We start from the raw sequence: 17,317 nt of genomic DNA, 5'->3' as shown, positions 1-17,317 counted from the left end.
CCTTCGCGAGGTAGTAATGCACGTTCAAAGTGTTAATATTACAAATTGGGAGACCACAATAGCAAGAAATAGTGGAGAAAAAGCATCTTAAAGATTCCGACTCGCGCACACATGATACGACGCGTAAAGTTATCAAGTGCCAGCGTGGGAGAGTTAGGAATATCTACGACCCCCGTGCAAAGGGTCCCGGATTGGATTCACGCTCGAGTCAACATATTTTTTTGTTTTTTGCTTTAACCAATAACGTAGCCATAAAATATTAATTCACCATATGCTTATAATGCATAAAATAATTGAAATGTTCAAATCAGTTGTAAAATCTTCCAACGTTCCATGTTGACTAGTAATGAAATGAAACCTATTCCGTTTATTATATTGATATCACGATTTATATTATGGTTATTACAGTCGTTGTGTAAAAGATGTTGTTGACGCTTCGTGTCTATATCTGTGGATAGTGTGCGAATTACAAGGGGGATGAGGGAGAAATTCTCTTTGGTAATACTGGATGCATGCTATAACCAACGGCGTCATTTTAGACTTCGCTTGAGGGGGGCAAGAGTGCCACCGACATAATACTTTGACGTTTTGTACTAGTATATTAGTAGACAATCGATTAAAATATATTTATTCCTTAAACTCTTGAGGGGCAATTGTCCCCTCCTGCTCTCCCTAAATGACGCTCCTGGCTACAACTGTCATAGTTTGCCATGCTATTGGCGTCTGAGGCACAATCGATCCCCCTTGCAAAAGTTCGGTCAATTCGCACACTGTTCACAGATATAGACACAAAGTGTCAAGAATGTTTTTACACGTCTGTGCTAATCATAATATAACCCACGGCATCAATATACAACGCGGAATAGGTTACATTTTATTGCTAGTTAACATGGAATATTCAAAATTTTTAGAACTGATTTGAACATTTCTATTGTTTTATGTATTATAAACATATGATAAATTAATATTTTAGTTGTAGTTACAAATGGCTATTTTATTGGTTAAAGCAAAAGACAAAAAATGACTCGAGCAGGAATAAAAAACAGGACCCTTTGCGTGGAAGTCGTGGATCCTCCTAACTCTGCCACACCGTCACTTGGTAACTATACGCGTCGTGTTACACATGCGGTGAGTTGGAATCTTTAAGACGCTTCTCCCTCACTATTTCTGGCTATTGCGCTCCTCCAGTTTGTAATATTAACGCTTTAAATGTGCACTACTTCCTCGCGAAGGATGGCCCTGAAGTTCTTTTACCAAAGTATGTTTTCCCTTTGTTATTTAACTCTGGCCGGGCTTTTCTCACGTTACTTTCATACAATACATGTTCTAAAGCGAGGAAAGGAGTATTAAAAATATACTCCAAAAAGAGACTTTCTGACGAATGTCTCATCATATGAATATGAAGCTCGACATTTAAACTCCTCCTTATAAATCTATGACCACGTGGTCCATCATTTTCGGAAATTCCAAGTCTAGCAAAAAAGCAAGGCAACTGCTACAATATCTTAATTTCACATTTTGTGTTCATAAACTGGCCAAAGTGAGCAAGCATTTTAGTTGTTTAAAATAAATCTAAAATATAGTTAGCACCTGGATTCACTTGGATTTTTTTTATTTCACTTCGATTGATATGCTGTTCTATTGGGGAAGAGGTTCGCATATTTTTCAGATAATATTTCCATAAACTTAATCTTCTCGTTCGAAAAATGAGCATTTCAATAGTTCATGTCTGACCTCTAAAGATTGCTCCAGCCTATATTTTTAAAAGAATCGTGTATTCATTTTTGATTTTTAGAATATATTTACGGATCTTTTGAGCCCGTTAATTATGGGTCACAATAGTTCAGCGAGCGATCAACTTTTATACGCACATTTGTGACTTTAATCTATTTTGAGTTACGTTGAAATTGTTCTATGCATGGCTTGTAGATTGAAAGAGATCTTTCACAGTTCACAGACCAATCATCTTTCCTCAAACTGATAGTTCTAAGACTGATCATTTGGTTCCTTGGCAGTGTAACATCCCTTGCAGTACCGAGACTATATGAGACAGTTCTACAACTTATCATGAAATCCTAAACTAAATGAACTCCCATCAGTAATCAATCTCTTGATAGGGTTTATTTCATAAATGTTACATTCTTTTCATTCTCGCATAAGTATTCCCAAACAGAATAGGACCTTCCAGAATACATATTGTCTTTCCACTCGGAATGAACACTATTTTATTAATCATGTTCTCATTAAATAGTGAACATGTTTTCTTTTTTCAACATACTGAAACATCTAATAATAAAAATACACTAATATTGTTTCTTTCCTCTTCTCTTTACGTTCACACACACCAGAATTTCATTGATACTATTGCGTTTTTTAAAAAAAGTGTGTTCAGTTTACAGTTAAGACAGAGATAAGACAGGCAGTTGAAAGCGCCTCAGGTTATATTGCTTTGCTCTTCTGCCCTGTGGCGACTCACCAACTTGCTACTTTCATTTCAATTACTTGTATTTTTAGTTTGATGTAAATTTATCTTTATATTTTATTAATGGAAATAAATCTAGAACACCGTTACTTTTCATCTACTTAGTTAGAATCATACTTTCAGCCTTAAATTATTACTTTAGAGAGAATGAAACCATATATAAAACTCTAATACTACAAGTGAGGCTGCTTCTTCGGCGAAAAGAAAAAGGTAAATACTACAAGTAATGACTATTCCTTTGGCGAAAAGTAAATACTACAAGTAATGGCTGTTCCTTCGACGAAAAGAAAAAAAAGTGCACTTGACGAAGGTTCGAACATGGATCGGCTGATTGGTAGGTTAGAACGTTACCTACTACGTCACATACTCAGTGTTTTCTTGCTATACATTTAAACATTCAGCTTGTGATTTTTGTTTCTGTCGTCTTACCATATAACAGTTCCTCTGTTTTCCGTGCTTGTCCCGCTATTCGTGTTATTTGTTATGTAAATTGCGTTTGCAAACGAAATGTATTTTATTGTTTTGCCAGGATCCAGAGGTTTAAAAGTTTTTAAGGTCAATTACATTAAGCGAACTGATTTTCTCATATCTTCCATCGCTTCAAGGGGCAAGAGATACTATCCCGCAGAAAACAAGCATTTGTTATGTGACAGACAATACACACAAATAATACCTACAAACACAAAAGTACGAGGGTCGTTCGGAAAGTAACCTTCGATTGGTTAAAAGAGAAACATCAAAGTAAATAAGAAGAATTTATTATATACATCTGAAAACTACTACTTTGCTCTATTTTTCAACATAGTTTCCATAAACATTCAAGCACTTATCATATCTCTGCACTAGGTTAGAAATTGCATCAGGGTAACAATCTGCCGCCTGTGCCTTGAGCCAGCCTGTGACCACATCTTTCAGCTCATCATCACCAAAGCGCTGAGATCATACAACACAGTCCTGGAACTTTGTGGAAATTCATCGGAAAGCTCCGAGATTGTGAAACGTTGATTTGCACGAAGTTTTCCTTCAATTTTCTCAACGAGTTCATCAGTGACCACTGATGGCCTGCCACTCCTCTCTTTGTCATGAATGTTTGTTCATCCACTTTTAAATGAACGAACACATTAACGAACAACTCCCTCCCTCATCATATTTGCTCCATACATGGCACAAAGTTCCCGATGAATATTTGCTGCCGAATATTGTTTTACCGTAAGAAACCGTATAACAACTCGTACCACGCACTTGGCGGGGTTTTCTATTACAGAACACATTTTGAGACGCTACAAAACTGGAACTAGTGATTAGACAACATTCACTCTACCACGGATGGATTAAGACTGACCTATCGCGCACGTCTGTGCAAAAAAATGGTAGCGCTACCCCTACCACTGCACGCATAGTGACCAATCGGAGGTTACTTTCCGAACGCGCCTAGTAATTATTCAAATAATTTACTTTGTAAAATAAATTATTATGTGTATTACACATATTTATGTGATATGTAGCTACTTCAAATTTATGTTTTTTTCTATATAGAGACAAGCTTACAAACTATTTTTTGTGCCCTTCCGGCTTGTCTAGTGATTAGTGTACGCGCCTTTTGAGCACGGGCTCCCAATTTCGATTCTCGGTGGAAGAACCTCGAAATTTGGACATTACTATGATTCGGTGCTGAAAGAGACGCTACACTGTAATCTATATACGTAAGTAAGTATATATTTAGTGTTCCATTTGAGGCAATCAAAAAAATTACAGAATCCTTACCCATTAATTCGATCCACTGATCTACGATTATTTTCCGGTTGTTACTAGGAATTCCTCTCAAACGAGCAAACAAATTAAGCATAGCTCTTCCGCTTAAATCTTCTATCAGTGTATTAGTCTGGGGAACGTAGCTCATGCCAGAGAAATACTAAAAAAATATATATAAAACATATAAAACAGAGGATTTATGGATTATGAAAAGTTCGAAAAATTAAATTAAATTATAGATATATAAATTAATTCTATTAATACTAATTATGAATGTTATCATTTTGTGTGCATCTGACGCTAAAGTAACTGGGATTTCTTTTTCTGATAACGGATGTATATCACAATCAATAGATGGTCAGAAGGACCATCATCATTTGTTTGCTAAGCACAGTGGTATCATAACAGGTGCCACTCGCCAAACTTCCCTTTAGGTCTTACTACAATGCAGCTTGCATACACTGGTGTTTCGAAAAAAAAATATTTGGGGAGATGAATATCACAGCATTGTGTTTAGTGATGAAAACCGGTTCTATAAACACTAGTGATATGGTCATTTGTGAGTACATCGACCGAGTTACCGGTATCTTTTAACTTAACAGTGAAGAAGGCAGCGACACAATGACCAATACGAGACACCACAGCGTGGAGAACAACAACATTGAAACCCTGTTAGCTTTTGGTGCTAATACAAGGAATATTCGCCCATGTAGCCAATATCCTGAACATGATACATCATCAAAGATATGTGGTCTTCGAGTATAACAATGCCAAATCACATACAACTCGTATCACCAAGGGCACTATCCATCAATTTCCGCGGCTTGTGATTGCCTCTGTCCCTCCATTGAGCATATATACTATACGATCCAACGACCTCTAGCCTGGTCTACAATTCCAGTGGCAAATCCTGAGCCATTGCGTCAACAGTTGGAAGAAATATGGAACGCATTTCCCAGGTTTACACCCAGCTCCTCTATGGTTATCTTCATGCGGAAGAACAGGTTTGTAAAATGAAATGAAATCTTTAAGTTTTACGTCCCACGATTATGCCGGTTAGGCTAAAGGAGACGGTGATGATGAGTAATGAATGAAATGGTAGAATGAAGAAAGTGGGAGAACCCCGAGAAAAGCCACGAGCACGGTGTTTGCCCATCAGAAAGTTCACTTGGCGGGGGCTGAGATCGAACCCGGGACCCCAAGCACCACAGCTGAACGCTCTATCACTGAGCCATCGCGGCCACTAGTACAGGTTTGCATTGCACCTGAAGGGGAATACACATCTAATGACATGTACTTCACCTTGTGTATTGTGTCCATAAAATGAAATATTTAAGTTTTACGTCCCACGGTTATGCCGGTTAGGCTAAAGGAGACAGTGATGATGAGTAATGAATGAAATGGTGGAATGAAGAAAGTGGGAGGAAACGGGAGAACCCTGAGAAAACCCACGCACACGATGTTTGTCCACCACAAAGTTCACTTGGCGGGGGATATTCTGTTCATAGGTATAAGATCCTGTGATCACGTACAGTGTACAACCTATAGAGTGTATATATAAACTTTCATTTATTTGCTAACATTGTTTCCTTGTGTTCATTTTTTTATTATTTTCTTCCACAGTATTTTGTATAAACATTACACTACAGAAACATAATATTACATATTACGTTACTACTGATCATGTTCGTACATCTTAAAGGAGAGAAACTATACGACAAGATACAATGAATATATCACAAACAAATGTTGCTTTTCACATCTCTCTATTTAATTTTCATTTTTCCAATAAAGTGAAAACTGATAATTATTAGTGTAATAATAATAATAATAATAATAATAATAATAATAATAATAATAATAATAATAATAATAATAATAATAATAATAATAATAATAATAATACAGAAGGGCTCTCAAACCCACCTTGAAAGCTTAAGCACCCACCAACTACCCACTGTGCTTTAGAAAGAATAAAAGGCTGAAGTGAGAATAAAGCTGGCTTGGTTCACATGTGACAGCAAGTACTGAAGTTTTCATTAACAAGTTTCTGCTTTTTCCATTTATTTTTATAGAATTTTTCTTAGAAAACTACCAATGCAAAACACAAATCACACGAAAAAATGACTTTACCAACAAGAAAAGTAACTTTTAGTGACAAATTTGAAGGAAAAGTAACTTTTAGTGACTAACTTGATAAAAAAAAAAAGGAACTTTTAGTTTTAAAAACTGTGACTTACTATGAGCTCCGTAATTATACTTACCAAAAAAGTGTTGTTGTTATAATGATATAGAAGCAAAGTAAAACCAAAATTGTTTGAAAAAGTTTCCACAAATACGCCATTTTATGCAACATATCAAAATTTACATTTTTAAAAATATCTTTCGAATTATTTGAGATATCAAATTGCTGTAAACAATCTTACGATTTTTATCTTTATTGAAAACACGTAGACTACGTAATTTAATGTGATACTTATCTAAACACTTTTTTCAAAATAAAGTCATTTTGAAAAAAAAGGTAAAAAAAATTAAGTTCTTTGTAACTTTGTTTTTAATTGTTCGATATACGTCATGTGATGACCGTAGTATTCGACATAAAGGTACTTTGAATATGCATTACCCTCTCCATATCACTTGCGTTATTACTGTTGTAGAACCGTTAAAAAATTTGGCTCCTTTTCAATGTTTGTGATACTGTAGGGTCCTTAGTTTGCAACATTGCATGGCAAGTGTCGTATATATCTTCATTTTACATTTAATTTGAAATACGAGGGGCAGTCAAAAAGATTCTGGAATTCTGTTGTAGCTCTTTATTACCACACATTTACTTAATCACTTTCAAATGTTGGCACCTTCGAAACACACAGACACACACATTTATTCTACCGCTCATAGACGCCGAGGTTGGGGAGAGGGCACTTTTGGCCCCCCCAATATTTAAAGGTGGAGTCCTCGCCCGCACCCCCCAATATAATTCATTTGAGGAAGAATTAACAAAGAGGAGCAAGAATTTCTGTTGTAAATTTCGTCTTGCCTTTAATTCAATATTAGGAACAGTCCTCTTATTCGATAGAAAGCACCGTTTTCAAAACGGTGTTTAATAGAGCACTTAAGTTTCAACCAACACTATGGCAACACTGATATGACAAGTGGAGATCAATGTGGTGCAGCGAAGTTCCCAGGATTTGAACTTGAATTTGTTTTAATGCCTTTAGACAAATTTGACTTAGTTTATGAATTTCGCAGCGGAGCGGATGCAGCGGACCGAGATCTGGGAGGAAGGCAGCCTTTATCAAGCAGTTGGTAGAAAACGGTTGAATATGATTATTTTTTATTCATTGTCCCCCCCCCCCCCCGATATTTTCTTCAAGTCGGCGCCTATGCTACCACTCCTGAGATTGTTGGAAACAGTGATGAAATTCCTTCTTTTCGTATCTTCCGAACGTCCGTTTTTAGCTTAGGGAAGAGCCGAACATCCGATCGTGCTAAAATGTTTTCAAGGATATCAAAGTCTCTGAAGCAGATTTTCCCCAATTTGCACATGAACTTGATGTTTTGCGCGTTGCTCGATCTGTGAAATTACAACAACTAATTACCACACACTTCTTCGTTCAGCTATATTACTCGTACACTGCCTATTATGACGTGTTAATGTCAAATTCATAATTAGGCAACCTTAGGCATAATTAGGCAACAGAAATACATATTTCTGGAGGTATTTTGATATCAAGTACGTCATATGTCCCAGAAGACGTGAGACATGATACAAGTTTGTTATTTTCACGCTCTATCACAATTTGAACCATGGATTAAGAGATTTCTTTGCATATGTGTCGATTGTGGGACAATGTTCCAAACAAAGTGGGACATTGATACAATCGTGTTCTAGTTACGTTCTACTAAAAAGTGCACCAGATGTAATAGGAGAATGTACAACATTATTTTCCTAGTTTTCGCATGTGAGACGGTGTCCCAGCAGTAGTGGGACATGTTGGCATTTGTCGATTAGCTACATGTCGATATCAACACACACATTGGCCACATTTCAATATCAATCATGCGATCCCACTAGAGACATTCATTTAGTTTACCCAGTTTCTTAGTGAGTCCCTTTGCACAATTTCAACTTCGCCTCAGTTGTTGCATCCTTATTGGTATGCAACCGTGTACATCATATTGCGTCGGTTTGAGGGAATCTTATTGGTGAATTGGTTTTCATGTTCTTGATGCTAATCCTTACATTTCCGACGCTTTGACCTCACGTTTACTGAGTATGAGTGCATTTCTGGGCATTTTTCGTTACGTGTTCCACACATGTGAATCACCCTGCATCATCTGTTGTGCTCTACCGACACTCCAGATGTCTTTCTTGAGTACAAATTCGCTACACTTAATACTCAGAACTTCACTGTTGGCCATCATCCGTACCTGGCGATTATGTAACCATACACAACGGACATGAAAGTTTCCGCCATTTTGTATTTGTTCCAGATATCGACTTAATACAAACGAATTATTATTACCTGGTAGAAACCCCATCAATTCATATCCATTTAAACCAACTTTCATTTAGCAGATTATTCGGGACTCCCTACGTTCCTTTGGGGAATCCCTTGCGCGTGCATGGTAGGATTATGAAACATGCAAAATTCAATAGAGCAGGTATGACCTCTTCAGTGAATTTTTTACCCGCCCTCTTTACGTTGGATAGTTTCCGAACTATTGGCGTCCGAAAGTCATTTTCCCACGCTTTCGGCACCTTGTAGATCTGAAACTATGTCAGATACCCGAAAGTTCAAGAGAACTTTTTTTCTTGTCTCAGTGGCAGGATTCACCTCCCAAGAGTTGTAACACTTATTTTGCAACACCCGATATATATATCAACTTTGGACGACCTATACCTCGCTAACCACACTATGTACGTGGGTGATTCTGAAAGTAATGCCTCCAAGCCCACTACTAGGCCAATATTACTGCAAACATTCTGAACTGTTTATCATTAATGCATTGATGTTTAAGCTATACAATGTCACTTGTTTTACCTTCCTATCTCTTCTCGTTTCATAGTAATTGAGCAACACATGGCATCCAGTAGCGACGTCCGGTTGAAACAGTGGGCTGTCATTTAATTTCTGACTACGGAAGGTTGTGCGTCCAGGAACATTCATCGCCGGCGAGGACTCGTGAATACACTATTATAACCCGGAGTACCGCCACACGTCCTCTCCTCCGCCAAAAAAATTCAAAGTTGTCCCATCTGCTGGCAAAGTTTTGTTGACATTTTACCTCATCCTACCAGTTGTGATGCGGAGGTGGAAGCACGAGTTCGGCAATCCGACACTTTTCGCCGACGGCATGAAAGACCTTGTTTCGCGTTGGCGTAAGTGTGTTGCCCGTAATGAGAACTATGTTGGAAAATGATACCACCATTTGTACCTGACATTGCAAGCTTTGCACTGATACCTGTATCCGTGCTATCTGTCCAACACAAATAAAGGTATCACCTTGGAGACATTACTTTCTGAATGACCCTCGCACTATCGTCTTGTTAGTGCCACATGAAAACCTTGATAAGGCTATACTTTAGTATCAGTTTTAACTTAATACGTGGCGTGGTTCCAGTAAAAAATCAATTTTTAGGTTTAGGACATTAGTCCTCTCGATTTTCTCTGACACTACGTATGAGATTTCACACTCACCCATATCAACTTCAGCATAATGAGATTTATGGATTTATAGTTGTCACATATTTGGACATTTTTAAATGAATTAATCAGTGACATGATTCTAGTTTTTATCCCGATTGTCAATGTCAGTATTTAACTCCGATTTGTAGTTTTTATTTAAAAGTTGTTGAAAACAAGCCTTTCTGTTAAATGTACCTATTTTAAGATCTTGATACATACACTGTATGCTATGTTCCTTGCCATCTTAAACCTAAACTAACGTCTTCTTCTAAAATCCATAACATGTTAGAAAATTTGAGGAAGGGCTGAGAAGAATATGGGATGAAAATAAACGTTAGGAAGACAAAAGCCATGGTGGTTGGAATCACTGGCGTCTCTGGCATGTAAAATTTGGGGGGAGACATCAAAGAAAGTGATTTAAATAGTACTACCTAGCTCAACCTGTTTATTAACTTCGATTCCATTTGTTATCTTTCTGCTTACCTTCACGGACCCCCTAAGGTATATCAAGAACTCAATTACAATCGTTTCACAGCCTGAATATTATATTCCAAATAAATGTAATAATTATTATTTATATGATATTCTGTGGTTAATAAATATATTAAATTAGAATAAAATATTGAATATTTTGTACTTCAAAATATTGGGGGAGGACGCGTCCCCCTCGTCCACCACCCCGCCAGAGACTCCCGTGGTTGGAATGAAGGGAGTCGGTATCAAAGATAAAAGTAGGATGGGAGAAAATAGAACAGGTGACTAGCTTTCGATACCTGGGTAGTACTATTAGTAATGATATGAAATGTGAACGTGAACTAAAAGCAAGGATAGGAATGGCGAAAGGAGCCTTTGGGAGGAACAAAATACTATTTTGTGGTGCTTTGAACAAAGAGTTGAGAAAAAGACTCGTAAAAATGCTTCGTGTGGAGTATTGTACTTTATGGGTCAGAAACAAGGATATTACGCAAAAATGATGAAAACTACTGGGAGCTTTCGAAATGTGGGTGTGGAGGACAATGGAAAGAATTAGCTGGGTCGAGCAGAAAATAAATTAGAAGGTGTTAGAAATGGTGGGGGAGAAAAGAACAATTTTAGATATTATTAAGAAAAGGAAGAGAAACTGGTTCGGACATCGGATAAGAAGAAACTATATCATGAGGATCGTGCTAGAGGGTATGATGGCAGGAAAGAGAAGGAGGAGGAGACGGAGACTACAATGAACGATATCAAAATAGAAAAATCGTACGCGAATACGAGGTTAGCGGAAGAGTGTGGAGCATGGAAGCTTCTCGGCTGCAGCAAGTGACCTGCCAATAATGGCAGGATACTTATGATGATGATGAACGTCTTCCTCTGAAGATGTCTTCAGAGGAACAGACGAAAATTTTGTGGCTTTTATTCTGAGAATTATCAGGTAAGTTATCCGTTAATATACAGGGTGTTCCGAGAATAAACCGACAAACTTCGCACGCATTTTCGGAATTTCAATACAAGGAGAAAAGTTTATCTGCGATTTTGGTTAATGAACAAGGGGCCACTTTAACGTAATTAGTCGAATAGGCCGTAGAATAGCTCCGTAATTAAACGATTCCGTTCAAACTTGCCGATATACTTTTTTCTTGTAGTAAGATCCTGAACACGTATGTGAAGTTTGTTGGTTGTTCTATTCAGTGTAGCCATCCTACGACCAATTCCACTAATTACCTTAAATTGATCTCACGTTCGTAATTAAGCGTTTCCGACCAAAGTTTCACACACACTCATACCAACTCCCCATATATATACACGGTGTTAATGAACTGTACCGACAAACTGTAAGAGGTGATTTCTAGCATCAAAATAAGAGAAAAAGTTCATATGGACCTATGGCAAAAAGTACATATTTTCAGAGCTAGGTATGTCCAAAATCGAAAAAAAAAAAAAAGATAAATTTCAACAGGCCCTATTTTGTCCATATGAACTTTTTGTCTTATTTTTACGTGAGGAATCACCTCTCACAGTCCGTCAGTATAGTTTCATTAACACCCTGTACATATATATATAGGGTATTACAAAAATTATTACAATATTTTGAGAATAGATTTCTTACATCAAATTAAGAAAAAAAAGGTTCTTTAGGACGTATGGTCGAAAGTGCATAGTTTCGTACTTATAGGATGCCGAAAACATGAAAAAAATGAACTTTAAAGGTCCATAGTTCTACTATTATAGGACCGATCGTAGTCGGGTCAAGATATCACTGAGAAACTAGTATGTGAATTACCCAAATATCCATCTTTCAGAACCTCTGGTACTTACACAATTATTTTTAGAGAGGTTGTTTGGGAGTACTAATCACTCTCCATCTACCTCTCTAAAAAATTGGTGGGCAAGTATTCTTAAACATGGATATTCGGGTAGTTCACATACCAGTTTCTCAGTGATGCCTTGACTGGACTACGATAGGTTCCATAGTACTGGAGCTTTTAAATGAACTTTTAAATTTCACTTGTTTCACGTTTTCGGCACTCTATAACTCCAAAACTATCCACTTTCAAGCACAGGTCTATATGAACTTTTTTCTTATTTTGATGTGAAGAATTTGTGACACATTTTTGTAATACCTTGTATATTTTTTTATTGAGGTCCTTAACGCGTATGCGAAATTTGTCAATTCGTCCCCGGAACGTCTTATACAATATATCCTATTTTGTTAGGAATTTTCAAAGGATTAGACCACTTAGAACTCAGTTTGGTATCATCGTTTATGTACTATTTTGAAATACGTAACTAATACAAAATCCACAAGAAGTCCCATAGGTTCTAAATATTTTAACTACTTGTAGAGTTACCATATCGATAGGCCTATATCAGACGTACTGCAAGATTTCTCCCACAATGAGAGCAGCTGGTGTTAACCTCGAAGGTCACCGTGTACTCGTATGCTGTAGAAGTAACACCTACGCTGATCACTTTCAAATCACCCATTTGCAAACTATATTTCCCACTATAGATATTTCCTTTAGTAGGTATTTCATCTCCTGCAATCATTCGCAATGTAGTTGTTTTGCCAGCGCCATTTGCTCCTAGAAGGCCAAAGCATTCACCATACTGTACTCCAAAGGACACACCTTGAACGGCAGAGTACTTCCCATAGTTCTTCTTCAAGTTGTACACCAACAGGTGATCAATATATTCGTCTGAATTTCTACCTAAGCACAAAGATAGCATTTGATCTATCAGACATGAATAGTATTATCATTAGACTTAAAATGTTTATATAAATGACATTCTAAGAAAAAAAACTTAGGATAACTCAGTTGAAATGTTAATATACATGCAATACATAATGCATATTTGCAATGATTTGTGCATATACAGAGTGTTTTATAAATGCGTCACAATATTTTGGGGACAGATTCATCACATCAAAATAAGATAACAAGTTCGTTATGAACTTATGCTCAAACGTGGTTGGTTTGAAGTTATAGGGTGTCTCGAAAACGTTAAATAAACGAACTTTAAAGGTTCATAGCTCCACTACTCTGGGACCTATCGTAGTCAGGTCAAGACACCACCGAGAAACTGGTATGTGAACTATGCAAATATCCATGTTTAAGAATGCTCCAGTACTTGCACATCAATTTTCAGAGAGGTAGGTGGAAAATGATCAAGCGCTCCCAAATAGCCTCTAAAAATGATTGTGCAAGTACCGGAGGTTCTGAGGGGAACAGGTCAAAACTCCCACAGTCAAAACCCCCACACTCAAGAAATGTCAAAACGCCCACACAAACGGTCATAACACCCCACACAAACGGATAAATCTTCCAACTGCACGAACGGTCATAACTCCCACAGCCAAAACCCCCACACTGGTAATCGGTCATAACCTCCAACGGTCATAACTCCCACACAAAAGGGACAAAACTTCCACACATAGCAACGGTCACAATCCCCACATAAATGGACAAAACTCCCACATGCAGAAATTGTCACAACTGCCACACAAATGGACAAAAACCCCCACACAATCGGACAAATCTCCCACACTCTGAAATGATCTTGGTTGCATGTTAGTTCCTTGGTGATGTTTTGACCCGATTAGGATCGGTTCTATAGTAGAAGAACTATGGACCTTTGAAGTTCATTTCTTCACGTTTTCGGCACCCTGTAACTATGAAACAATGCACTTCCGACCACAAATTCATATGACTTTTTCTTTTTCTTCTTATTTTGATGTCAGAAATCTATTCCCAAAATATTGTGTACAAATGTTTGTAACACCCTGTATAGTGGTCAATACAGATTTTTCATGTCTTATTTATTGTAACCGATATTTATCATGAGGGATTAACACACAAAAAAAAATAATGTACTGCAGGTTCGTTTGACAGTTGATTTGTTTTAATCATTACAACTATGTTTAAACAAGAATAATCCTTCTTTCTATTCAGTGTGTCTTTGAATATGCTATGCTGTTCAAAATCACTTTTTCTGATATAGTAATATTTTGTAATACGAGAGCAATGAGATATGCAGAATATCAATCAAATTTACCTGAAAAGCTGTTGTATCTTGCAACGTTTCGAGGACTGATATTGTCTTCATCTATAGGCAAATATGATAGAGCAATAGAGTGCATGGAATATATACTTCATATATATATATATATATATTTGTGTGATTGGGCTCTTCTGATTGGTGGTTGAAATGGCGGCTTCTGATTGGAGCTTGAAATGGCGAGATATGATTGGTGTCCATGTTTGACTCACGAGGGAACCTATCCAAGTGCAACTCTGACTTCGAGTCGAGACTATGGCCGTTGGATACCTTGACCCAAAAGAACTTAACACGAAAAGGGATACATCCTCGATCGCAAATGCTGCGGAGATATAAGCGTGAAAAGTTAGAAATTGAGCTTCATACTATACATTACAAAGTCGGATTCCGGGTCAGATTTTTCGGGAACGGTCGGGTAAGGAAACTCAGCGAATACATATCAAATTAGTGTGGGAAGCCCAGCACCTTTTGAATGAAAAATTTGTGTCCCCGGGTCACTCGCATGGTCCCAGGCGGGGTCCAACTAAAAATTTGCAAATGGAACCTGGGGTCAAGTAGCATATTGTATGAAAGCTATTGTTAAATAAAAAAAAGAGATAGAACAAATCTCAACTCTCTACGATAACCCTGTGCAAACGGGCAACTGGTCAAAATGTCAATACAACCTACATCAGAAAATCTATGATCAAGCTTCTAAATCCGTTACGTTGCGACAATAACAAAACAGAAAAACACGTTTTAAAGTGCAAGGTACTGAAGTAAAGCAAATTGCTGCAGCCTCTCACACAGTTGCACAACGGACCTTATCCAAGTATAAGTGTGATTTCGAATGACCAATGGACCATAGGATGACCATGACCATTGGATTTCGTGTCGTAGTAGAGAAAGGATACATTGTCAATCGCAACCGTCGTGGAGGGTGAGAAGGTCAGAAGGCAACGGTATATGCTTCCCGCATCGGGACCCCAGATTCACAGATTGCATAGGGAAATTTCTATCGGAGGGTTGGAGAAAACTGGAATAATGGTGCAGAAATAAAATATATCGGAGGATGCTTTTGAGAGAGAGAGACTCTGCAGCAATTTGCTTTACTTCAATACCTTGCACTTTTAAACGTGTTTTTCTGTTTTGTTATTGTCACAACTTAACGGATTTAGAAGCTTGATCATAGATTTTCTGATGTAGGTTGTATTGACATTTTGACCAGTTGCCCGTTTGCACAGGGTTATCGTAGAGAGTTGAGATTTGTTCTATCTTTTTTTTATTTAACAATAGCTTTCATATAATATGCTACTTGACCCCAGGTTCCATTTGCAAATTTTTAGTTGGACCCCGCCTGGGACCATGCGAGTGACCCGGGGACACAAATTTTCATTCAAAAGATGCTGGGCTTCCACACTAATTTGATATGTATTCGCTGAGTTTCCTTACCCGACCGTTCCCGAAAAATCTGACCCGGAATCCGACTTTGTAATGTATAGTATGAAGCTCAATTTCTAACTTTTCACGCTTATATCTCCGCAGCATTTGCGATCGAGGATGTATCCCTTTTCGTGTTAAGTTCTTTTGGGTCAAGGTATCCAACGGCCATAGTCTCGACTCGAAGTCAGAGTTGCACTTGGATAGGTTCCCTCGTCAGTTGGAATCGTGTGTCTCTGTTAAGGTTCGTTTTTCCTTGCGTGATTGCAACAGGTTGTTTCATTCTTCTATCATAAAGTCTTGAGCATTTTACTATTATTTTAGTGTCTGTGAATAAAATCTTATGTTTCTGATTGATGCTATGCTTGGCCAGCCCGGATTTTTCTAGTTGGTTTAATCTGATGTAACTGTTGTGTTCTTTGCATCTGGCTTTAATGGTCCGTCCTGTTTGTCCAATATATGCCTTGCCACATTCACATGGGATGTGGTAAACTCCAGGTGTTCGAAGGCTCAGGTCGTCTTTGAATGGTCGAAGTAAGTTTTTTTATTTTTGCTGGAAATTAATGTATTGTTCTGATGTTGTACCTGGTGAATAGTCTGCTAAGCTTTCCAGAAGTGTTGCCAGTGTAAGGAAGACAGATTTTGTTCTTCCGTTCTTCATTTGTAGATTCTCCTGCAATTTTTCCTTGTTGTTAATATCCTTTGTTTTGGCTCTTTTCAAGGCCATATTTATATTTCTTATTGAGTATCCATTCTGGAGCATGATGATGACGTATTACCCTATTATATTTGCCTGAAGATGAGGACAATGTCAACCCTCGAAACGTTGCAAGATACAACCTGACTGCTAACTCAAGAAGACTAGTAACCAGGAAAGCTTCAATGGATATTTTACCTGAACATGTTGCTAATGCCGTAAATTCGAAACTATTCACGAAATATATTATTGTAGTAAAATTTATTTTTCTTATTAACAAATTACTTTTGGGAATTTACATCTTGTTTATTTTGTTTTTGTTTACACTGAAAATGTCACTAGTTACTCTATTAACACTTTCATGGATGTATTAATGCGTAAATTATTGTATGGCCTTTTCTTCAGTTTTGGAATGCGGAGAAGATGATGTAAAAGTCTCAGGAGTATTAAGTTACCCCAAAATAAAAATAGTTGTTTAAGGAAATGATCTCACAATATACAAATGAAATTTCTGGACGGTATTCGAGAATTCCGACTTTCATCTAAACGTTTCAAAACTTTTTAAAATTTGAATTTATGATAGTTGCTCATTAAGAAAAAATCAACCAAACTACTTGGCATAACAGCTCTTTTGCGGATCTCTGCCGCTCCAACGCCATCTGTTAGCGACGGACTGAACTGTGTCCAGCCTCAGAAGCGTAGCCAGGATGTGTGTTTCGGGGGGGGGGCAAGTGCTGT

The 17,317-nt window shown here is 37.5% G+C and overlaps 1 protein-coding gene across 5 annotated transcripts in view; it reads right to left on the bottom strand.

Moving 5' to 3' along the window:
• The window catches only part of LOC145686756 (phospholipid-transporting ATPase ABCA3-like), a 156,132-nt gene that overhangs the window by 14,204 nt on the left and 124,611 nt on the right, over positions 1–17,317 (bottom strand). For 4 of the 5 annotated variants that reach the window (XM_081760390.1, XM_081760394.1, XM_081760391.1 and 1 more), the window contains exons 21-22: positions 12,784–13,115; positions 4,247–4,394 (exon numbers count right to left, since the gene is read on the bottom strand). In XM_081760390.1, coding sequence (XP_081616516.1) covers positions 4,247–4,394; positions 12,784–13,115 — 480 coding nt within the window. Of the gene's footprint in view, positions 1–4,246; positions 4,395–12,755; positions 13,116–17,317 lie in introns of those variants that run through there. The other variant, XM_081760395.1, reaches the window with a different exon arrangement.

Source organism: Thermobia domestica, chromosome 5, assembly GCF_964235325.1.
Source record: "Thermobia domestica chromosome 5, izTheDome1.hap1.1, whole genome shotgun sequence".
NCBI classification, from domain to species: Eukaryota; Metazoa; Arthropoda; class Insecta; order Zygentoma; family Lepismatidae; genus Thermobia; species Thermobia domestica.
Note: the sequence above shows the minus strand (reverse complement) of the source record. Positions and strands in the feature narration are given on the sequence as shown.